General features: G+C 39.4%; 1 protein-coding gene across 3 annotated transcripts in view; it reads left to right on the top strand.

Moving 5' to 3' along the window:
- The window catches only part of LOC106593100 (myosin heavy chain, fast skeletal muscle), a 61573-nt gene that overhangs the window by 21203 nt on the left and 16294 nt on the right, over positions 1 to 24076 (top strand). The window contains exons 1-15 of one of the 3 annotated variants that reach the window (XM_045710190.1): positions 18782 to 18801; positions 18934 to 19161; positions 19532 to 19678; positions 19879 to 20035; positions 20316 to 20343; positions 20604 to 20718; positions 20841 to 20933; positions 21110 to 21170; positions 21329 to 21427; positions 21765 to 21868; positions 22274 to 22412; positions 22680 to 22798; positions 22973 to 23122; positions 23217 to 23387; positions 23599 to 23902. In XM_045710190.1, the coding sequence (XP_045566146.1) occupies positions 18946 to 19161; positions 19532 to 19678; positions 19879 to 20035; positions 20316 to 20343; positions 20604 to 20718; positions 20841 to 20933; positions 21110 to 21170; positions 21329 to 21427; positions 21765 to 21868; positions 22274 to 22412; positions 22680 to 22798; positions 22973 to 23122; positions 23217 to 23387; positions 23599 to 23902 (1903 nt within the window). In that variant the 5' untranslated portion in view covers positions 18782 to 18801; positions 18934 to 18945. Of the gene's footprint in view, positions 1 to 2430; positions 2536 to 2630; positions 2727 to 2844; positions 2977 to 3447; positions 3577 to 18781; positions 18802 to 18933; positions 19162 to 19531; positions 19679 to 19878; positions 20036 to 20315; positions 20344 to 20603; positions 20719 to 20840; positions 20934 to 21109; positions 21171 to 21328; positions 21428 to 21764; positions 21869 to 22273; positions 22413 to 22679; positions 22799 to 22972; positions 23123 to 23216; positions 23388 to 23598; positions 23903 to 24076 lie in introns of those variants that run through there. The other 2 variants (XM_045710192.1, XM_045710194.1) reach the window with 2 other exon arrangements.

Genomic DNA, 24076 nt, shown 5'->3' on the forward strand with positions numbered 1-24076 from the left:
GCCACCCTAAACCACCTCGATCAAGGGTCTCCAAACGTTTTGAAACGGGACCCCTTTTGTGATAGAAAATTCATTAGGGACCCCTCATAATATCAGAATAAAATTCCTACCTAAGAGTTCAGTAAAAATAGCATCCAGGTAGTTTTACCACAGTGTTTCTAAACCCAGAGGTGCAACATTGCAAGACTTCCGGGAACGCTTGCGATTCAGACCAGACCAGGGTTTGTGATGTCTATGGGAGAAGGGAAAAATTCATCCTTGGTTGTTAATTTTCTTGAAATCTAAAGGCAAGACCTAGATTTGAGCCAATGTCTTAAGATAATGGAGTCTAACTTTAAGTAGCTGAAACTGTCATTACTACACCCTAGTGAAAGTAACAAACTGACACGTTTTAAATTTAATCAAAAACTATATACCAAAGGAGTGCTTTTGACGGCATAAACATGTGCAGTTCAGCACAACTGTTAGACCCGATGATGTGTTTCTGTGCATGAGCTTAGCTAGCTAAGGTCGCAATGGGATTGTCTACAAGTCTTCATTTTTAGATTTGCTATGACTTCTCCAGTGTACGGCCCCTGGGAAAGAAAATGTTTAAGTCACCTTTTGGCATCAGAAACAACATTTTGCAGTTTTAAAACAAATGTTCAGCTACTCTATTCATTTTGCCTTTGGACAGAAATAACATTTGGTAATTTTAGAGCTAATTTCTTGAAATTCTACACATTTTGCCATGTGGCTGAGAGAAAATGTAGCAGTTTTAAAAGCTTAATTCAGGATGCATTTATGTTCAAAATCAACATTTTGGGGAATATGTTACACTTGAATAAATATATATATATATCCACCTTTATTTAACCGGGTAGGCTAGTTGAGAACAAGTTCTCATTTAAATTGGTGACCTGGCCAAGATAAAGCAAAGCAGTGCGACACAAACAACAACACAGAGTTACACATGGAATAAACAAACATACAGTCAATAACACAATAGAGAAAAAGTATATATACAGTGTATGAAAATAAGGCAAGATAAAATAGGTAGGCAATAAATAGGCCATAGTGGCGAAATAATTACAATTTAGCAATTAAACACTGGAGTGATAGATGTGCAAAAGATGAATGTGCAAGTAGAGATACTGGGGTGCAAAGGAGCAAAAAATAAAATAAAAAAAGAACAGTTTGAGGATGAGGAAGTTGGATGGGCTATTTACAGATGGGCTATGTACAGGTGCAGTGATCTGTGAGCTGCTGGTGCTTAAAGTTAGTGAGGGAGATATGGGTCTCCAGCTTCACTGATTTTTGCAACTCACTTTATTGAAGTTGAGAAGAATTGAAGCCAATACCTTAAAATAAAGATATACAAATGTATTTATCTAGTTGCTTCGTTCAGGCATGTACAGTTGTCTTGGCAGACTTCTTCTAAACTGCCATTTCATTCATAATAATAATAATACAAATTCTAAATAAATATCAACACACGGTATAATATATGTACATGCATCCAATCCATCTCATTGTAATCATTTGTTAGGCTTCATCTAGTTACATTGTTTAATTTCTCTCTCTCTAGATCGCTAGCTACTTGACTCATTCACTGCTGCAAAGGGGCTGTTGCTAGGGAAGCTAGCGTTGCTATGTGGGGCTACCAGCAAGAAGGCTAAATTAGCTTGTAGGTTAGCGGATTTTCATAAGTTCATAAAAACGTGAAAATACAACATAACATCTCAACAAATATTTGTACATACTCCGGAAACATTACTGTCTTTAATATGGTGCTTTCCCACTTACCTTCAAAATGAATTTATGTCGGTGCTTCTGTCTCGCTGTTGACTTACTTGGCAAACGTCTCTTAACTGCCGAAGACAATGTTTCTACCATGGGGAGCTCGTGCTATCTGTGGTGGAAGCAACCTCACAACATTAAAACAGGCGAGTGTCGGGCCTCTAGAGGCCATATGGTTACTGAACTATACACTGCTAAATACATGCCACAATGTATAAATAGTAATATACAGTATATTACAAATACAAGATGAATTGACTTGGGAAAAAATTATAATTGATGGAGTACTGTGGATACCAATATCACTGTGAGCCTCCCAGGCCCATGTTGTGCAACTAAGGGTTAAGAACATCAATTGTGGGTTAATATTATTACATTGTATTGCACACATTTTCCACAGATCCCTGTTAGTTTAATCTGCTGTTGCTATAAATATTCATAACATTTGAAATATAAATTCCACTTTGGGAACCACTGACCTAGATAATGAAAAGTTGTTATAATAACAGACGACTTTGATAAAAATTGTGAAAAGGAACAGACAACAATTGTGCCTCCTTGACTAGGTAAAAGATTACCTGTGTTACAAAGATTTGTTACATCTGATTTCACCAGCTCAAACAAATGCCTACGTTTATTTTTTTCACAAAGGTGCGTGAGCTCGAGACTGAGGTGGAGGCCGAGCAGAGAAAAGGTGTAGACGCTGTCAAGGGAGTCCGCAAGTATGAGCGCAGAGTCAAGGAGCTCACTTACCAGGTAAGAGAAAGTGCATCCTTCACACACTTGACTCTAACACAGACAGGTTTGTGTATATAACTATGGGACATTGATTCTTTGCTCTTCTCCCACAGACTGAGGAGGATAAGAAGAATGTTGGCAGACTTCAGGACCTGGTAGATAAGCTGCAGATGAAAGTGAAGGCCTACAAGAGGCAGGCTGAGGAAGCGGTGAGTCACTGACTTAGTCAAATACTCTGAAAGCATACATTCGAAAACATATTTATCTTTAGAAAAAATTATATAATGAATGCTGATGTTCTGCTCTCCCTCTCTTTTCCTCACCCAGGAGGAAGCAGCAAACCAGCACATGTCTAAGTTCAGGAAGGTTCAGCATGAGCTGGAGGAGGCTGAGGAGCGTGCTGACATCGCTGAGACTCAGGTCAACAAGCTCAGAGCCAAGACCCGTGACTCTGGAAAGGTACAGAACTGCTTCTAAACCTGTACCTGACTCATGTTCAGATATGAACACATCAACACCACCTATGATTCAGTCTTCACAGAGGTCAATACAGACCTTTTACACTCACTCAACTGTTTCGAAGATCTCTAAGAAGCACATGTCAGGTAGGGCAAAAAAATATGATTATTTCAAACTAAGCTGGTACTTAAAAGTTGAAAATGCTTGTTCCATTATACAGTGTTCTTTCCAAGTGTTCATTATTATTGATTATTATTGATTATTTCAAACTAAGCTGGTATTTAAAAGTTGAAAATGCTTGTTCCATTATACAGTGTTCTTTCCAAGTGTTCATTATTATTACTGATCCATTATATTCTATCCATATATTTATCATGTTCATTATTATTACTGATCCATTATATTCTATCCATATATTTATCATGTTCATTATTATTACTGATCCATTATATTCTATCTTTCTTCTTACAGGGAAAAGAAGTTGCTGAATAAACAAGACCAAAGTATTGAAGATCAAAGTCTTATAATTTTCCTGTGTTGCATAAAATATGATTTTCATGGTGAAATGTTGAGCATTGATTAAAAACATGTGGATGTTCACTTCCTTTGTGACTGTGGACGTATTACTCAGCAAACAGCTTTTTCATGACTGTGGACTTACTCAGCAAAACAGTTTTTTCATATCATAACAATATTGTACTTTAATTAAACAAGCAATCTGGGTTCCCAACAACAACAAAGGGGTCACTTTTTTTTGGTAAACAGCTGAGAGATGAGGCTGGAGAAATGTAAACACTCAAATTCATAGACTGAGCTATGGATGTAAGGACTGACCATCCAAAACATCAGAATGATAGTTTTAACCCTTTACACTTGCAGAAATTGGCTTACATGGACTGGCCCAAATTGAAATGCTTCTAAAAGAAATAAAAATACGAGAAGCACATGCATAACCGTGGTAGCAATTGAAAGGGGAACAGATTTTTGCATTTTGATCTTGTCACAGATTATGCGCACATTAATCACTCGTGGAAAGACTTTGTAAAAAATAAATGTTAATTGCGCATCTGAAACAATTATGTGAGAGTATATTTCTGTATTTAACTGATATTATGCGCCAAATTTTCCAATTTGGATTACAAATAGATTTTTGGGGCATATATACACTTCCGTAATGATTAGCCCTCTAGTGGTGGAATTTCGGTAATACACATTACAACCACAGAAATACACATTATAAACACGGTAATACACAAACACAGTAACAAACATTATAAACACGGTAATATACATTATGAACACAGTAATACACATTATAAAGCAGGTAATACACATCAACAGACAAAATACATTGCTCTCTTTCTGTTCCTCCGAAAATTACGTTATTTTCCGGTTTTTGGTTCTGTACCCTGAACCGGTTAAAACCCGTAATATAATATACTGTTGCAAGTACTAGCTAGCTATTACATACAGTTGAAGTCGGAAGTTTACATACACCTTAGCCAAATACATTTAAACTCAGTTTTTCACAATTCCTGACATTTAATCCTAGCAAAGATTCCCTGTCTTAGGTCAGTTAGGATCACCACTTTATTTTAAGAATGTGAAATGTCAGGATAATAGCAGAGAGAATGATTTATTTCAGCTTTTATTTCTTTCATCACATTCCCAGTGGGTCAGAAGTTTACATACACTCAATTAGTATTTGGTAGCATTGCCTTTAAATGGTTTAACTTGGGTCAAACATTCCGGTAGCCTTCCACAAGCTACCCACAATAAGTTGAGTGAATTTTGGCCCATTCCTCCTGACAGAGCTGGTGTAACTGAGTCAGGTTTGTAGGCCTCCTTGCTCGCACATGCTTTTTCAGTTCTGCCCACACATTTTTTATAGGATTGAGGTCAGGGCTTTGTGATGGCCAATCCAATACCTTGACTTTGTTGTCCTTAAGCAATTTTGACACAACTTTGGAAGTATGCTTGGGGTCATTGTCCATTTGAAAGACCCATGTTCGACCAAGCTTTAACTTCCTGACTGATATCTTGAGATGATGCTTCAATATATCCACATCATTTTCCTCCATCATGACGCCATCTATTTTGTGAAGTGCACCAGTTCCTCCTGCAGCAAAGCACCTCCACAACATGATGCTGTCACCCCCGTGCTTCACAATTTGGATGGTGTTCTTAGGCTTGCTAGCCTCCACTTTCTCCTCCAAACATAACGATGGTAATTATAGCCAAACAGTTCAATTTTTGTTTCATCAGACCAGAGGACATTTCTCCAAAAAGAACGATCTTTGTCCCCATGTGCAGTTGCAAACCGTAGTCTGGCTTTTTTATGGCGGTTTTGGAGCAGTGGCTTCTTCCTTGCTGAGCGGCCTTTCAGGGTATGTTGATATAGGACTCGTTTTACTGTGGATATAGATATTTTTGAACCTGTTTCCTCCAGCATCTTCACAAGGACCTTTGCTGTTGTTCTGGGATTGATTTGCACTTTTCGCACCAAAGTATGTTCATCTCTAGGAGACAGAACCCGTCTCCTTCCTGAGCGGTATGACGGCCGCATGGTCCCATGGTGTTTATACTTGCGTACTATTGTTTGTACAGATGAACGTGGTACCTCCAGGTGTTTGTAAATTGCTGAATGAACCAGACTTGTGGAGGTCTACACTTTTTTTTCTGAGGTCTTGGCTGATTTCTTTTCATTTTCCCATGATGTCAAGCAAAGAGGCACTGAGTTTGAAGGTAGGCCTTGAAATACATCCACAGGTACACCTCCAATTAACTTAAATGATGTCAATTAGCCTATCAGAAGCTATTAAAGCCATGACATAATTTTCCTTTTTGTTCCAAGCTGTTTAAAGGCACAGTCAACTTAGTGTATGTAAACTTCTGACCCACTGGAATTGTGATACAGTGAATTATAAGTGAAATAATCTGTCTGCAAACAATTGTTGTAAAAATGACTTGTGTCATGCATGTCCTAACCGACTTGCCAAAACTATGGTTTGTTAACAAGAAATTTGTGGAGTGGTTGAAAAACGAGTTTTAATGACTCCAACCTAAGTGTATGTAAACTTTCGACTTGAACTGTATGTAATTATGAAAAATTATAAATAACATTCCACCCATGAGGTCACTACACGGCGATATGGTCATTTGACTGCAGGAAAGGCTACACACAATGGCCACCCTCCATGCTGACTACATTGCAGATGAATGCCAGATCTCAGAACGCCTGGATTGATGTTTAGGATAGTTCACCCAAATTGCAAAATTACACAGGTTTGATGACACTAAGCAGTCTATGGACAAGGTATGACAGCAATGTATGCTTGGGTTTAGTTTCCCTTGCAATGTTTCCAAATGCTAACATTTTAGCAATTGTGACACAAAGTCATGGGACCGATATTAGCGTTTTTTTACACAACATTTCCAAATAATTTGAAAGTATCAAAAATGTATTGTGATGCTCAACAAAGTCCCTTATCGCTGAATTGAACATGATGCGCGAAAAATGCTAATATCTGTGTCATGACATGAATGGGATTTGTGCCACAAATGCTAAAACGTTTGCATTTGGAAACGATGCCAGCAAATGTTTCCTTTTGGCACTGAGCAAATTTCAGGTCTGCTGAGTGCAAACTTGAACATTAGGAAAATTCAGTGCAACTTCCAGCGCACGTTTACTGTGAACAGGCTGTACCCGCTTTAAGTTACAGTTGTAACAGTGGCCAAGTAGACTACTGTGGCTATTTGATCATAATGTTGGCCTACCAGAGTGGTCTACCTTCAAAAAACCAAAAAACAATGCATCCCATAACATTTTAACATGGAAATAGCTGTTCTATCATTCAGCCTACAGTAGCAGCCAGTCGGAGGTGTTTAATGTACGACTACATTCCATGAGACGTTTGAAAAAGAACATGCAGGGCTTGACATTATCCTGGAGGTGACTGAAAATGTTGTGTTTGATGCAAGAAACCATTTTACCAAATAAAATGTATTACTATTCCCACACCAGTATTACAGAGAATCAGACAAAGTATGCTACCCTCTGCCTATTAGCTACTTAACTTATTGAAGCCTGTCTCAAAATTAAACACTGCCCCTTTAAGACAAAAAAAGCTCTATACCTGACTCACTTTTCAAAGATGTCTAGAAATGTACACGTTTTGTGCTCTTGTAGGAAGCAATCACTCCCCTATTGTTGACTATAAATGATCTGTAACTGGGCTAATCACTCACTAAGTAGCAAAGGATATGAGCAAAATGTGCACACGTGGCAACATAAAGCTCTCTTGAAAGTGTCTAATATTGTGTTCATTCGATCACAATTGCAACAGTAAAAGGAAACGTTGATAGTGTTAACTAACAGGGAAAACTCTAGAAAGCTGACAGCATTAGTTCAATCTCGTGCTTCTCTCTGTGGGCTGATATTTCTTCTGCGTGGCAGTCCCGGGGAGCTGCGCAGCAGTCTACTGCACACCTGTGCAGCTTAGAGGGAATGTTGGTGCCAGCCACTGCCAGGGAAACTAATCTAAAGGATTGCAGTCATACTTTGTCCATAGACTGTTTATAGGGTAAGGAAACCAGTGTGTTAATTTGTAATTTGGGTGAACTATCCCTTTAACATATCAGCTAACCACATCATATGGTATAGTAATATGTGGTTCTCATTAACGGCTGAATAGAACATGACGAGAGGCGGGGAGTGTGTTGTGTCCCTCCATCCAAGTTGATTTGCTAAGTGTAATTCAAATTGTTGTCATATTACCTTAGATGTGATCCTAGAAAGTTTTGAATTTAAAATTGAGCATTGAACAATGCCTTCCTCTACAGCAATGGTTCCCAAACTTTATATAGTCCCGTACCCCTTCAAACATTCAACCTCCAGCTGCGTACCCCCTCTAGCACCAGGGTCAGCACACTCTCAAATTATGTTTTTTGCCATCATTGTAAGCCTGCCACACACACACACACACTATACAATAAATGTATTAAACATAAGAATGAGTGTGAGTTTTTGTCACAACCCGGCTCGTGGAAAGAGACAAAGAGATCATATAGGCAGGGGCGAAAATCTGATATCAACTTTGGAGGGGACAATTACATGAAATTTTCTCAAGAGCAATTCCTGAGGGGGACACCAAAAGTAGTGCTGTAACACATAGCCTACATTGTAATATGGTAAATGTATATTGAGGAACCAAAGAAATAAGGTGTTTGCCGTACTCCTAACTACTGGTATCCAAAACTACACAACAGCAATACCATTGCCTTTAACAAATCTTAGTTCAGTCACCAGTTTAAGTTGAGAGTGGGGGTATCCATGGCATTTTCCAATTATGTTCCTATTTTACAAGTCAACATTTTTTACAACCTTTCATAATGTTGCCAAACAAAGACTCAACAAACTTACCTGAGACTCCCTGTCTCTGCCAGTCTGTCCCTGCATATCTGTCCCCAACTCTGCTGTCTGTGTGCCATCTGTTGCCTGCTCTGCCTAATGACATCATTGTGAAACATTTCCATTAGAATTTCATTTCTTTCTTATGAACATTTTATCAACTAGTCTTTGAGATATTAGGCTACTAGGGTTCTTACTATGCGTTTTGGTGTACTGAAAAATACTCTGATGTCCGTCTTTTATTTTTCTGTCATTTTTCTACCTGGCTGGCTGGCTACACACACACACACACACACACACACAGTGTGTAGGTTATTTACAGTAGGAGATGGGCTTCTATCTTCTTATCTTTTATCATTCTATTTGGGCTTCGATCTAAAAGGTAGCTAGCAAATGTGAAACGGATTCAAATGACAAGAGTTGACAGCTGTATGAGTTCACCATTTACACAACATATGCTGCAACCTTTTGTAATTTTAATAGTTTGTTTCATATTGGCTGGCTTCCAACAATAGCTGAATTTGCAAAGCTAGCGAGCACCAATTCCGTTTCAGTGGTGTTTGCTATAATCTTTGCTACCCGGGTTAAATAAAGGTGAAATTAAATAAATAAAATTTCACTTGCGACAATTTAGTCTTTGCAACGAGACCATTAAATATATTTAAGACAATGGTAGAAGAGAGTGTAGTTCTGTTCAGTTTGGATTTCAGTTTATCGCTAACCTTATTACAGGGACTTTGAAGCACTAACTTACATCATCTGCATGCTGATTCCATCTTTGACGACGCCACATAAATGGAATAGCCTCTCTGGGCTAGGCGGGACGAATTCGTCCCACCTACGTAACAGCCAGTTGAATCCTGTGGCGCGATTTTCAAAACCTTTGAAATACTATTACTTCAATTTCTCAAACATATGACTATTTTACAGCTATTTAAAGACAAGACTCTCATTAATCTAACCACACTGTCCGATTTCAAAAAGGCTTTATAACGAAAGCAAAACATTAGATTATGTCAGCAGAGTACCAAGCCAGTAATAATCAGACACCCATTTTTCAAGCTAGCATATAATGTCACAAAAACCCAGAAGACAGCTAAATGCAGCACTAACCTTTGATGATCTTCATCAGATGACAACCCTAGGACATTATGTTATACAATACATGCATGTTTTGTTCAATCAAGTTCATATTTATATCAAAAACCAGCTTTTTACATTAGCATGTGACGTTCAGAACTAGCAAACTTCCGGGGAATTCGCTAACAATTTACTAAATTACTCACGATAAACGTTCACAAAAAGCATAACAATTATTTTAAGAATTATAGATACAGACCTCCTCTATGCACTCGATATGTCCGATTTTAAAATAGCTTTTTGGTGAAAGCACATTTTGCAATATTCTAAGTACATAGCCCAGGCATCACGGGCTAGCTATTTAGACACCCGGCAAGTTTAGCACGCACCATAATCAGATTTACTATTATAAAAGTTTGATTACCTTTTGTTGTCTTCATCAGAATGCACTCCCAGGACTGCTACTTCAATAACAAATGTTGGTTTGGTCCAAAATAATCCATCGTTATATTCGAATAGCGGCATTTTGTTCGTGCGTCCCAGACACTATCTGAAATGGTAAATCAGGGTCGTGCGCATGGCGCAATTTGTGACAAAAAAAATCTAAATATTCCATTACCGTACTTCGAAGCATGTCAACCGCTGTTTAAAATCCATTTTTATGCAATTTTTCTCGTAAAAAAGCGATAATATTCCGACCGGGAATGTCCATTTAGCTAAACAGAGGAATGAAAACAAACCTTTCGGTCGACGCGGGCACGAGCCTGAGTCTCACAGTACTGTAACCAGCCACTACCCAAACGCGCTACTTTTTTTCAGCCAGAGCCTGCAAAGCCACAATTCTGCGTTTTGCTGCCTTCTGAGAGCCTATGGCAGCCGTAGGAAGTGTCACGGGACAGCTAAGATCCTCACTCTTCAATAAACAGAGACAAGAAGAACGAAACCTTGTCAGACAGGCCACTTCCTGCATGAAACCGTCTCAGATTCTTGCCTGCCAAATGAGTTCTGTTATACTCACAGACACCATTCAAACAGTTTTAGAAACTTTAGGGTGTTTTCTATCCATATGTAATACCTATATGCATATTCTAGTTACTGGGTAGGAGTGGTAACCAGATTAAATCGGGTACGTTTTTTATCCGGCGGTGTAAATACTGCCCCCTAGCCCTAACAGGATAGGTACTAGCTAGCTTAATAGTTAATATTTGCGCGGTAGCTCTGCATATTCAGCTAGTGTGTGTGCGCGATTGACTGGATTAACCTCACGCCAGTTACGTGCATTGAGTGCCTTTCAGACAGTAGATACGAACTCTCTGTTACCTAGCAAGCTAAGGAACTGGCAGTGGATCAAACCATTGTGAGGCAAAGAGTGGGGGGGTTGCAATCTTTTGAAACTTAAAAATGCGCTATTAAGTGTCTATAATCAGCACAATTGCTTTCATTGCGTATTATTAATATTATTTAAATTACATAGTTATGTTTCAGTGATATATTGGGGGGGACAAATCATATTTTTCCCAGGATGGGGGGGTCGTGTCCCCCCGGTCCCCCCCGGGATTTCCGCCCCTGCATATAGGACAAGGGCACAAGTAATAATATAACAATAATCAATCATTTTGATCTTTATTTAACCATCTTACATATAAAACCTTATTTGTTCATTGACAATTGTGACTAACTCAACACAGGTTAATAAGAAGGGTGTGCTTGACAAGATGCACATAACTCTGCAATGTTGGGATGTATTTAGTTTTCATGGTAGTGAGGGCCCAGAATCCACTCTCACATAGGTACGTGGTTGCAAAGGACATCATTGTCTTACATCTAGACGTTCCGCTAGCGGAACACCACTCCAATATCCAATGATAGGGCGTGGCGCGAAATACAAACTCCTCGAAAATCCGAATACTTCAATTTTTCAAACATATGACTATTTTACACCATTTTAAAGACAAGACTCTCCTTTATCTAACCACACTGTCCGATTTCAAAAAGGCTTTACAACGAAAGCATAACATTAGATTATGTCAGCAGAGTACCCAGACAGAAATAATCAGACACCCATTTTTCAAGCTAGCATATAAGTTCTGTTATACTCACAGACACCATTCAAACAGTTTTAGAAACTTTGGAGTGTTTTCTATCCAAAGCTACTAATTATATGCATATTCTAGTTTCTGGGCAGGAGTAATAACCTGATTAAATCGGGTACGTGTTTTATCCGGCCGTGAAAATACTGCCCCCTATCCATAACAAGTTAACAGAGCGATTTGCTAAGGCAGGAAACTCCGAGCGCAGCCCAATCCAGATATCTGGCAGTGGCTTCTGATTAAATAAAACTTTCACAGAACCGCTGGCTGTAATTTTGATGAGGCTCTCTTGTTCAGATATTGGTAAGTGGACTGGAGGCAGGGCATGAAAGGGATAAAGAATCCAGTTGTTTGTGTCATCCGTTTCGGGAAAATACCTGCGTAATTGCGCACCAAACTCACTCAGGTGCTTCGCTATATCACATTTGACATTGTCCATAAGCTTTAGTTCAGTTGCACACACAAAATCATACAATGATGGAAAGACATGTCTGTTGTACTTGTTAATGCAGACAGAGAAGATCTCCAACTTCTTAGTGATAGCCTCAATTTTGTCCCGCACATTAAATCTAGTTGTGGAGAGTCCCTGTAGTCCTTAGATTTAGATCATTCAGGTGATAAATACATCACCCAGATAGGCCAGTCGTGTGAGAAACTCGTCATCATGCAAGCGGTCAGACAAGTGAAAAGGATCAGAAAAGAAAACTTAAAGCTAGTCTCTCAATTAAAAAAAAAATGTGTCGATACTTTGTCCCTTGATAACAAGCGCACTTCTGTATGTTGTGAAAGCGTTACACGGTCGCAGCCCATACCATTGCAGAAAATACACGAGTTTAGGGGTCTTGCTTTAACAAAGTTAACAATTTTCACTGTAGTGTCCAAAACGTCTTTCAAGCTGTCAGACATTCCCTTGGCAGCAAGAGCCTCTCGGTGGATGCTGCAGTGTACCCAAGTGGTGTCGGGTGCAACTGCATACACGCGCGTTACCACTCCACTATGTCTCCCTGTCATGGCCTTTGCGCCATCAGTAAAGATACGAACATGAGCAGCAGCTACTTTAGGCTACATACGGACCGTTAGTGGAATTCCCGCTAGAGAGTAACGGTTAATGTGATTGGAACTTAATTAAATATTTGACTAGGCTACATGTATTTGACATTGTGTTGTTATTTCGCTGAACACTAGTTGGTTTAATTTTATTTTTGTCTGTGAAACAAGGCTACTCAGGCAAGAAAAAAAACTCACCCAAATGTATAGCCTCGTTGGAAATATAAATATACACATATATTTTAAATTTTATTTGCTGTATGCGTACCCCAGTTTGGGAATACCTGCTCTACAGGATCGGTGTCCCCCCTGCGGTACGGTTGAGCTAACATGCGCTAATGTGATTGGCATGATGTTGTAAGTAACAAGAACATTTCCCAGAACATAGACATATCTGATATGGGCAGAAAGCTTAAATTCTTGTTAATCTAACTGCACTGTCCAATTTACAGTAGCTATTACAGTGAAATAATACCATGCTATTGTTTGAGGAGAGTGCATAGTTATGAACTTGAAAATGTATTAATAAACCAATTAGGCACATTTGGGCAGACCTGATACAATTTTCTTTACAGAAATGCAATGGTTCATTGGGTCAGTCTAAAACTTTGCACATACACTGCTGCCATTTTGTGGCCAAAATCTAAATTGCGCCTGGGCTGGAATAATACTTTATGGCCTTTCTCTTGCATTTCAAATATGATGGTACATAAAAGGAAATAAAAAAACTAAAATATATATTTTTTTTTCTTTGTATTATCTTTTACCAGAGCTAATGTGTTATATTTTCCTACATTAATTTAACACTTCCACAAACTTCAAAGTGTTTCCTTTCAAATGGTGTCAAGAATATGCATATCCTTGCTTCTGGTCCTGAGCTACAGGCAGTTAGATTTGGGTATGTCATTTTAGCCGAAAATGGAAAAAAAGGGCATACGTTTGGCTACATACGGACCGTTAGTGGAATTCCCCCGAGAAAGTAATGGTTAATGTGATTGGATGTTAATTATTTGTTAATTATTTCGCATTATGTTGTTATTTTGCTGAACACTAGAGGGTCAAATTTGATTTTTGCCAGTGTAACGAGGCTACTCAGACGAGAAAAAAAACCTCACCCAAATGTATAGCCCCGTTGGAAAATATAAATGGACTGTTTGAAAACGTGAAGATTACAAAAAAAATAATAATGATTTAAAAAAGTAATGTTTGATGTGAATCATGTTTTAATTTGGCGTACCCCCGACGACATTGTGCGTACCCCTTGTGGTACGTGTACCCCAGTTTGGGAATACCTGATATAGTGGATTGGTCTGTCACTTGTCCTGACCCTTCAAAAGGCTTAGCTAGGAAGAGTCCCCTGCTCCCCCAGACGCTTGTGTTCCAACAGCTGCAGCTGAAGGGAGGTTGTGGGATTCCCAGTTTTATTTATGTTCTCTGTTATGGACCTGACTGTGTCTTCCTACTATCTATATCATATATGGTCATATCCTCTGGTGCACGGCTCAAATGGAAGCAGCTCTGCTGATGAAGCAATAAAGCAATGTCAAATTAACAATAGATATATTGCTGTGGAAGCTGGGATTATTTCTGACATAACCATTTCTGAACATGTCCATATTGGGCTAGTACATTATCTGTGGCGCTTGTACATTATCTGTGGCTTTGGTAACTCTGCTATGGACTGTATGGGATCAAATTGGAGTTTCAAGAACAGTTCAGAAGATGTGGTTTGATACCATCTTTATGACGGAGGGTCATAAAGAAATCCTAAACTACTTTAGGCTCCATGCATTTCTGAAACCCAGTTTTGGATCATGGCCATGGTTGGAGGTCACTGACAGGGAGTAATAATTTGGACTACAAAGTGTTTATCCGTGTAAATGTATTAGATCCTTGTAAATATTACATTTAGCCCTCCATTGACATGAGTAGAATTCTGCGGTTTCACAATGCAAAAGTGATTGCTTTTGAGTAAAAAAAGCTTTGTCTTCCTTCCCAATGAAAATGAGTTTGAACGCTCTAACATGTATTTTATTGGCATGCCATGTTGACAACATGACATGAGATTAATGATAAATAACATTTAGCGCTCCATTGACTTCACACTGCATGCTGAAAGGTGAAGACCTCATACCTATACGGTAGACCACAGAGATCTGATACAGGCCAGCACACTATTTTGACCTTATTAGTCAACCATGAGGTCCTCACATTGCTGACACCATAATATATTTAGAGCGAGATATGTGACCTGGAAAATAAAACCTTAATTAGCCATTCTTGGTTGTCATGTGGATCCATGACACAGCATGACCCCGCCTCTCATATCCAGATTTAGATTTTTACTGGCTGTGACATTTGAATGTATTGAATCATGTAAATAAAATGCTGACGTGAGCCAAGGCACTGGGGTGTCTCAGGCAAACTCTTGTCTGTGGTGATAAAACTACTTTGTGAGCACATACTGAGTCGTTTAAAGCACCTTTAAAATTGATTGGATCAAGAGTTGCTATCGTCCCAAGGCAATGCCAAAATACGTCAAATATGTACAATGAATTTTATAATGATAGTTTGCTCAACTGCTTAATAATGTCTGGCAGTTAATAACAGTATATCAGGGGCCTTCAACTCCTGTTCTGGACAGCCCGTCCTCATGGTGTGCAGGCTTTTATTCCACCCCAGCACTAACACAGTGGGTTCAGCTGAATCAAATTATTATGATCTAAATTTAGCCCTTAATTATTTGAAATCAGATTCAGTATGTTAGGTTGCATTTAGACAGGCAGCCCAAGTCTGAACTTTTTTTCAATCATTGGTATTTTGACCAATCAGATCAGCTCTTAAAAAGGTTGGTCAAAATACCAGTGAGGGAGTTCTATTAATGTCCACTGCATGCCCCGGGTCAAAGGGGTTAGTGTCTATTGCATTCATTTTGGAACCAGGCTGCCTCCAGGGCGTGACCCAGGTTCACCATTAGTCCGACAGCGAAGTCGTCTCAAAACAAAAATGAATTAATTAAGCACGTGGAGTGATGAGTACGATTCTGTGTTTTTACATACAAAAGTGATTACTTTTGATAAAAAGGCTTTAATTTCCTTCCCAATGAAAACTAGTTTGAAAATTCAAACATATCTTATGGAAAAGAGACGTTGTATGTTTCTGAACTATGAATCACGTTGCCTTGTTGACAACATGACCTTTGCGGCACAGATTACTGTTAGACATGGGGCAGAGATAATTTTTTTGCTCTTTTAAGCTAATTTCCTTAAATTCTATTCATTTTTCCTTAGGTGGAGAGAATTTTTTACCTTTATTTAACTCAGCAAGTCAGTTAAGAACAAATTCTTATTTACAATGACAGCCTACTGGGGAACAGTGGGTTAACTGCCCCTTTCAGGGGCAGAACGACTGAGTTTTACCTTGTCAGCTCAGGGATTCGATCCAGCTACCTTTCGGTTACTGGTCCAATGCTCTATCCACTAGGCTACCAGTTCGACACATTTTGCCATGGGGCAGAGAATTTATTTTGCTCTTTTATGCCAATTTCTTGCAATTCTACACATTTTGCCATGATTTATTCCATGTTAATGATATCTGAGTGAGATTGATTAACAAAATCAATAGGGGCCCCCCTGGAGTTCAGGGGTCCTCGGCACATGCCCCACATGCCAGGTCGGTATTTGGCCATGATTACTACAAGTTTAGATAGCTGGCTAGACTAACTTACCAATCAAAAAAATGTTATCTGACATGTATAGTTGAGTGATTGTCAGTAACTGACATAACAAGAGAAAAACTGCTGATGCACAATCACATTTATAACTTGCATCTTATTACACTATTGTAACTCTTAACAGTATGTTGAGACCCTGACTGAATCCCCCTAGCAACCCCTGGGGCCCCCTATTGACCGCATTGGTCACTTATGCTTGGAGCCGGCCCTGCAGGTGTACGTATTCCATTTTTGCACATAAAAATAACTTAATGACATAAACGTTTAGTCTGCATGGTGCTAATGTTCTCTCAACCTACAAACACGTCAAGTAAATATCTTGTCTAATAATAGTGGCATCTGTGCCAGAATTTGGCGGTGTTGGCAGATATGTCAAACAATAAACCTTGACTGAAGTGAAGATGAGAGCACAGTCCAAGAAATGAAAAGGCCTTGATGGGATCCTTCCAGATGGTCACCCTGCTCAACTAGTGTATCCAGCAGATATGGGGCTTCTTGTACTGATGTGCTGGGTGGACACTGAACCTGAACAAACAGGGTGTATTTAGGGAGTTCAAATGTTCTGAACATTGCTGATAGAGATGTATTGAATAGAGCTGACATGCTTCCCTGTTCTACCTGACAGACAGTCATAACTGTTCTTCACAATACATTTCTCAGCTGCTAAGCGGTTAACTTCAGAGTGTAATTAAAGTTTGAGGCAGTTCATTCGCTGTCAGCAATATGAGTGGATAAGATTATTGAAATACTGTACTGGTGTTATGTTAGTCATAAGTGTTAACCAACTGAAATGTGAGACAAATAGAACAAGCCTCCAGCATCTTCAATATATCATACTGTAGATAAAAACGACACATTCAATTTTAAAGTTTTATGAACTGAAATTGAAATAGTTCCATTCTATCTTTTAAATATTCATTTAATATGGTTCCACCAGGGTGATACATCAAACTAAGCAAAGCACGGGGTAACAGCCAACCTCATTACAAGCATGAGATGAGGAGACAGTACAGATGTGTTTACAAGCTAAATAATATAAATAACAGGTGAACATATATATATATAAAGTTGTTGATGAGGATTAATGCCACTAAAATGGAACTAAATAAGGTCAGATTAGATTTAATGAAAACTATTTTAGTGGTAGTGGGGAAACATGGACTCAGTCCATTACAGTATATGAGGTTCAGTGGTAGTAACATTGAAATCAATTTGATAAATCAAACTTTTGATATTGTTAGAACAATTAGTAATGAAATCTTGCTGAAGTAAATTCAGTGAAATTTAATTCAGACAATTACAACATTAAAAAGTAATGTAATGGAAGTGTGGTGCTCCTGCAAGTGGGAGGTGCTAGTGAGAGACAGAAACACAGGTCTGGGGGTAGGTCTCTCCTACAATTCATTTCCTTTCCCAGAGTGGTCCATAATTAACTTTTGCTTGGTTAGCACTTCCAACCAGATATAAGGAGGCTGAGGCCCCAACATCCATAAGTCAGATACCTTCTTCCTCTGTGGTAAGACCTCTACACCTCCTTATATTTTTACATTTGTCTCATCTTTGCACTCAGCATCTGAGGCAGTAGCTAACTGCACTGTTTGAAGTGACTTCTGCATGTCTCTTGTAAGATTTGACAATATGCAATCAAATGTAACATTTGTTTTTTACTTTAAATGTTTTACTTTAAATCTCTAATTTTAATTTGTTTGTAAATTGAGGGGTCTAGAATGTAACTGGGTTTTCAGTGGAATTCATTTTAATCAAATAAAAAATTGTAGTAAAGTGTGTTGTCATTAGGAAAGTGAAAGTTACCAGTGGCACCTCAGCTCCTGAGTGGCACAGCAGTCTTTCTTTCACCTTAATTTAACCAGGTAGGCTAGTTGAGAACAAGTTCTCATTTGCAACTGCGACCTGGTCTAAGTCACCGCATCTCAGTGCCAGAGGCGTCACTGCAGGCCCTGGTTCGATTCCGGGCTGTATCACAACAGGCTGTGATCGGGAGTCCCATAGGGCGGCACACAACTGGCCCAGCGTTGCCCGGGTTAGGGGAGGGATTGGATAGGCTGTCATTGTAAAATAAGTATTTGTTCTTAACTGACTTGCCTAGTTAAATAAAGGTATAAAAGTTGAATTGGACATGGCTGTAATGATTGAGACAAATGCTTTCTAGCCCTTCGAGGACAAAATGATGAGGCTTTGGACCACAGGAGGATGGTGGTACCGTAATTGGGGAGGATGGGCTCATGGTAGTGACTGGAGAGGAAAAGGTGGAATGGTATCAAATACATAAAACACATGGTTTCCAGGTGTTTGATGCCATTCCATTTGCTACGCTCCTGCCATTATTATGAGCCGCCCTCCCCTCAGCAGCTTCCACTGCTTTAGACTTGTGTATTTACACATCACCTTATGTTTCACAGGGTCCTCTAAGAAGCATACATTCATTTGTAGGAGGGGAAAAGAAGGTGAGACATGGTTTGACTCTTCACATAAAAGTGATGAGAATATTCTGAGAGAGATACCACTCACCTAACTCTGTTGACTGGGGAGGAAGCACCACAGAGTCAATCATGTTTCTTGTTTCATCTCTTTCCTAGTGATCCGTCACCATGAGTACGGACGCGGAGATGCAAATCTACGGCAAAGCTGCCATATACCTTCGTAAGTCTGAGAAGGAGCGGATGGAGGCACAAGCCGCACCCTTTGATTCAAAGAACGCCTGCTATGTGGCAGACAAGGTGGAGCTGTACCTTAAGGGTTTAGTCACTGCCAGGGCCGATGGGAAGTGTACTGTGACAGTCACGAAACCTGACGGCACTAAGGAGGTAAGGCTGATCTGAAAAGTATTCAAGTTTGTGCAATTACTCAATTTCTTGAAAAATCATTGAAATGATCAAAAACATTGCAATATAAAATATTTAACAAAATATATATTATGAAGCATTTCTTCTTTTTTGTAAGATGAATATAACCTCAAACACATCATCTTTAACGCAGCTACTTAAAAATGGCAAGGATTTTTTGATATTGACTAGTCAGGAATCACCAGATATTTGTCAGTGGGTGATAATAAAGTAGTTGGATTAAATGAGGATATGAATTTTTTTAAAGATTCAACTTGTATTTAAATGAACAAAAAGCATTCAGTCCTGTCCAGTTTGATCTGCGTGTAATCTATATGTCTGACTGTTTCAGGAAGGAAAAGAGTTCAAAGATGCAGACATCTACGAGATGAACCCCCCTAAATACGACAAGATTGAGGACATGGCCATGATGACCTACCTGAATGAAGCGTCTGTGTTGTATAACCTCAAAGAGCGTTATGCAGCATGGATGATCTATGTAAGAAACCTGCACATACAAACACACACACACACACACACACACGAACTTAATAAATACATACATACAGTACTACACATAAATGAATGGTAGAAACCAAAACATATCAATACAGTAGACCCACATCAGTATACCAAAGTACACCCACATCCTCACATAAATCTGATTTTGTTAATCCCTTAATTTAATTATTCATCCAGACCTACTCTGGGCTCTTCTGTGCCACGGTGAACCCCTACAAATGGCTCCCAGTGTACGACACAGAGGTTGTCAACGCCTACAGAGGGAAGAAGAGGGTGGAGGCTCCACCCCATATCTTCTCCGTCTCTGACAACGCCTTTCAGTTCATGCTGATTGGTACGAGCTGTCATGGATGGATGGATGGATAAATGGATGGATGGTTGGATGGATGAATGGATGGACGGATGATTGGATGATGGATGGATGATTGCATGGATGGTTGATTGGATGGATGGATGGATGGTTTGTTGAATGGATAGATGGATGGATATTAAAATATATTAAAATATATAAAATAATAAAATAATATAAGATATTAAATTCATGATGCTATGAATGAAATAATGTCCCCATAATGTTGCTTGAGTATGATAAGCAATATGTTTTCTGGTTCCAGATAAGGAGAACCAGTCTGTCCTGATTACGTAAGTTGTTTACTAAAATGTCACTTGAGAAAGTGTTTCTATTGTAATAAGTTTGGTCAGTTGGTGTGATGAAATACATGACATTATGACTAGATTAGAGCATTAGGCTATGTGTAATAACAAGTCGATGAGAAGGAGTATTTGTTAAAGACATGTCAGAACACAGGTTAACAGTATATTTATCTATGCTATTTCTTAGTGAAAGCCAATCTAACACTCAAACGTAACTAAACCCCCTCTTTCTCTGTCATATAAACCAGAGGAGAATCCGGTGCAGGAAAGACTGTCAACACCAAGCGTGTCATCCAGTACTTCGCCACCATTGCAGTGTCTGCTGGAGAGAAGAAGAAGGAAGTAGACCCCAGCAAAATGCAGGTAGGTTGTTCTTATGATTGCCTTTTTATTTCAGTTTGGTTGAATCATGTTTCAAGAAATGTGATCAATCAATAAAAATGTGTTTTACCAGTTTCTGAGCAACTTGTGTTTGTCTCAATCAGGGGTCTCTTGAGGATCAGATCATTGCAGCTAACCCTCTGCTGGAGGCTTACGGTAATGCCAAGACAGTGAGGAACGACAACTCGTCTCGCTTTGTAAGTATGAAGGGCATACTGTGGAAGTTACCTTAAATTGAAAAAATGTAATTCAGTAATTCCCTATTGTCATATCAATAGATGTCCAACAAACTGTAACATTTAAAGGGGTCTATCAAAGTAAAAGTTTAGATTTATTTTGTTTACCTATTTTTAACCCCCATGCTCTACTATAGGGTAAATTCATCAGGATTCACTTCCAAGGTGGTAAACTGGCTAAAGCTGACATTGAGACCTGTGAGTTGGTTTTGATTGTTTCTCAATGCTTTCCTAAATTCACACAGTTGTTTTTTGGAGATCATATAGACAAATGTTATCTAATATTATAATCTCTCTCTCTCTCTCTCTCCCTCTCTCACCCTCACTCACACTCTCACCCTCACCCTCACCCTCAGACCTGCTGGAGAAGTCCAGAGTGTCCTTCCAGCTTCCCGATGAGAGAGGCTACCACATCTTCTTCCAGATGATGACAGGCCACAAACCTGACATAGTTGGTACGACAAAGTAGAGTTTCAGGGGAAATATTCCCACTCCCATCTGTGGAACTTATTTTAAAAAATGTCATAGCCCACACTATTAATGCTATTACAATGATTACATCCAAGGTAACAAGGCATCTAGACACAGGTCAGGTCTTTGGGAAATATCTGTAAAGTAATGCACTGTGATGCACTAGTCCACAAGTCTCAGTCCCCTCTTTTGATGCTATTTATTATATACAACATGTATCATTGAGACAATCTATTGAGTAAAGGAGGGAGAGATACTGTAAAGGTAGGACAGCAGAATTCTAAGAGATTTAACTGACAAGCTGTTGTCCATTTTCCACAGAAATGGCACTCATCACCACCAACCCCTACGACTTCCCCATGTGCAGCCAGGGTCAGATCGCTGTGGCCAGCATCGACGACAAGGAAGAGCTGGATGCCACAGATGTGAGTCAAACAAAGGGTTAACCAAACTATAGATATAGAATAGGTAGGACCACCAAACACACTGAATGCGCTGTGAAAATCCAACTTGGTGGCAGCTGGGAATTTTCATGTATTTTCTGTTTGATTCTAAATGCCTTGTGTTAGTTAGACATGTGCCTCAAGGAACTCTTCATGCCTTCACACTTCACCTTGAGGCACATACATTTAAGACATCCACAAGAGAGCTCCACTAAGTGCCCTGTGGAACTGTGTAAAACAGATTTTGTGTTGCCATCTACTAATGTGTTGGCCAGGAGTCAAATCTATCCATTCCATTTGTTCTGCAGTAAGCAGCACAGAACTGTAGTGTAACAGACCAAAACTACTGTTCAGTTAATCACTGTTGTACTTCATCTTTAATGCCAGGATGCCATTACAATCCTGGGCTTCACTAACGATGAGAAGATTGGCATTTACAAGCTGACAGGAGCTGTATTGCACCATGGCAACTTGAAATTCAAGCAGAAGCAACGTGAGGAGCAGGCCGAGCCAGACAGCACAGAGGGTGAGCCCACTCTAAAAACATATACAATATGTAAAGTATTAGTCCCATTCCCAGTCCCATACATAGAAACAGAAACCCTAAGACAGACAATGCCACATGAAAATCAGGCAGGAGATAAAGTACAACCTCCACAAATGATTTGAAATGATGGATGTGGGTGAATCAAAACCTAATCTACAAAGAAGTTGGACAAACTATTTTGCCAGTTTAACATCAGAAACAAGTGATCTTGTGTGCTGAATCTGTTGTTGTTGGTTCTCTCTTCAGTGGCTGATAAAATTGGCTACCTGCTTGGCCTGAACTCAGCTGAGATGTTGAAGGCTATGTGCTACCCCAGAGTGAAGGTCGGCAATGAGTATGTGACCAAGGGACAGACTGTGCCTCAGGTAAGGCCAAACAAAGCCAAACAAAGCATTTACCATTATCTGTGGACCGGAATAATTTTGGGGAGAGTGCATTGCTTTATTTGAGTAGTGTTGTTGTTTTCCCAAATTTATCATCACCTTATCACTGGACATGGTCAATATCTCATGTATTAATTTGAGGTATAATCATTGCAGGTTAATAACTCAGTCAGTGCTCTGGCCAAGTCCATCTATGAGAGGATGTTCTTGTGGATGGTCATCCGTATCAATGAGATGTTGGACACCAAGAATCCAAGGCAGTTCTATATCGGTGTGCTTGACATTGCCGGGTTTGAGATCTTTGATGTGAGTATGAGACCAGAACAAGACAATTAGTTGTGATTCAGATTGATTACAGCCTTGTATGATGAAATGATCCCTTTTAAAACTCCATCAACAGTACAACAGCATGGAGCAGCTGTGCATCAACTTCACCAATGAGAAACTGCAACAGTTTTTCAACCACACCATGTTCGTCCTGGAGCAAGAGGAGTACAAGAAGGAGGGAATCGTCTGGGCCTTCATTGACTTCGGCATGGACTTGGCTGCCTGCATTGAGCTTATTGAGAAGGTAAGCTGTCTGTGAAGATTGTAATGGACCATTAGGTAGCTCTGTTTGAGATATTATCAGTGGTAAAATGTATCTGACTGTTGAGATCTCAATATGTTTCCTATTATGTGCCTCTAAATGAATATAATCCTATAATAGCATGTTTACTAAAGGAATGAATGTGATCTAAGTGTAAATATCACTAATTTGATATACATCTCTTTTTGTGAAGCCATTGGGCATCTTCTCCATCCTTGAAGAGGAGTGCATGTTCCCCAAGTCTTCAGACACTACCTTCAAGGACAAGCTGTACTCCCAGCATCTTGGCAAAACAAAGGCGTTTGAGAAGCCCAAGCCTGCCAAAGGCAAGGCAGAGGCCCACTTCTCCCTGGTGCACTACGCCGGTACTGTGGACTACAACATCACTGGGTGGCTGGAGAAGAACAAGGACCCCCTGAACGACTCAGTTTGTCAACTGTACGGGAAGTCAGGAGTCAAAATTTTGGCTGCCCTGTATCCTGCTGCACCACCTGAGGGTAAGACTAGCATCACGTCAAATGATTTAATTAAGCACTAGTGACAATTTTCTTTAAAGTCTTTCAATGTATCACGTTTCATTACTGGGTTAATTTACTCATACAATAGGTGTTATTCTACACAATCTCATTGGCAGCATTTGCCTCTAGATAAGTGTGAAGTTAACCAGAGAT

The sequence above is a fragment of the Salmo salar genome, chromosome ssa02, assembly GCF_905237065.1.
Source record: "Salmo salar chromosome ssa02, Ssal_v3.1, whole genome shotgun sequence".
In the NCBI taxonomy this organism is placed as follows: Eukaryota; Metazoa; Chordata; class Actinopteri; order Salmoniformes; family Salmonidae; genus Salmo; species Salmo salar.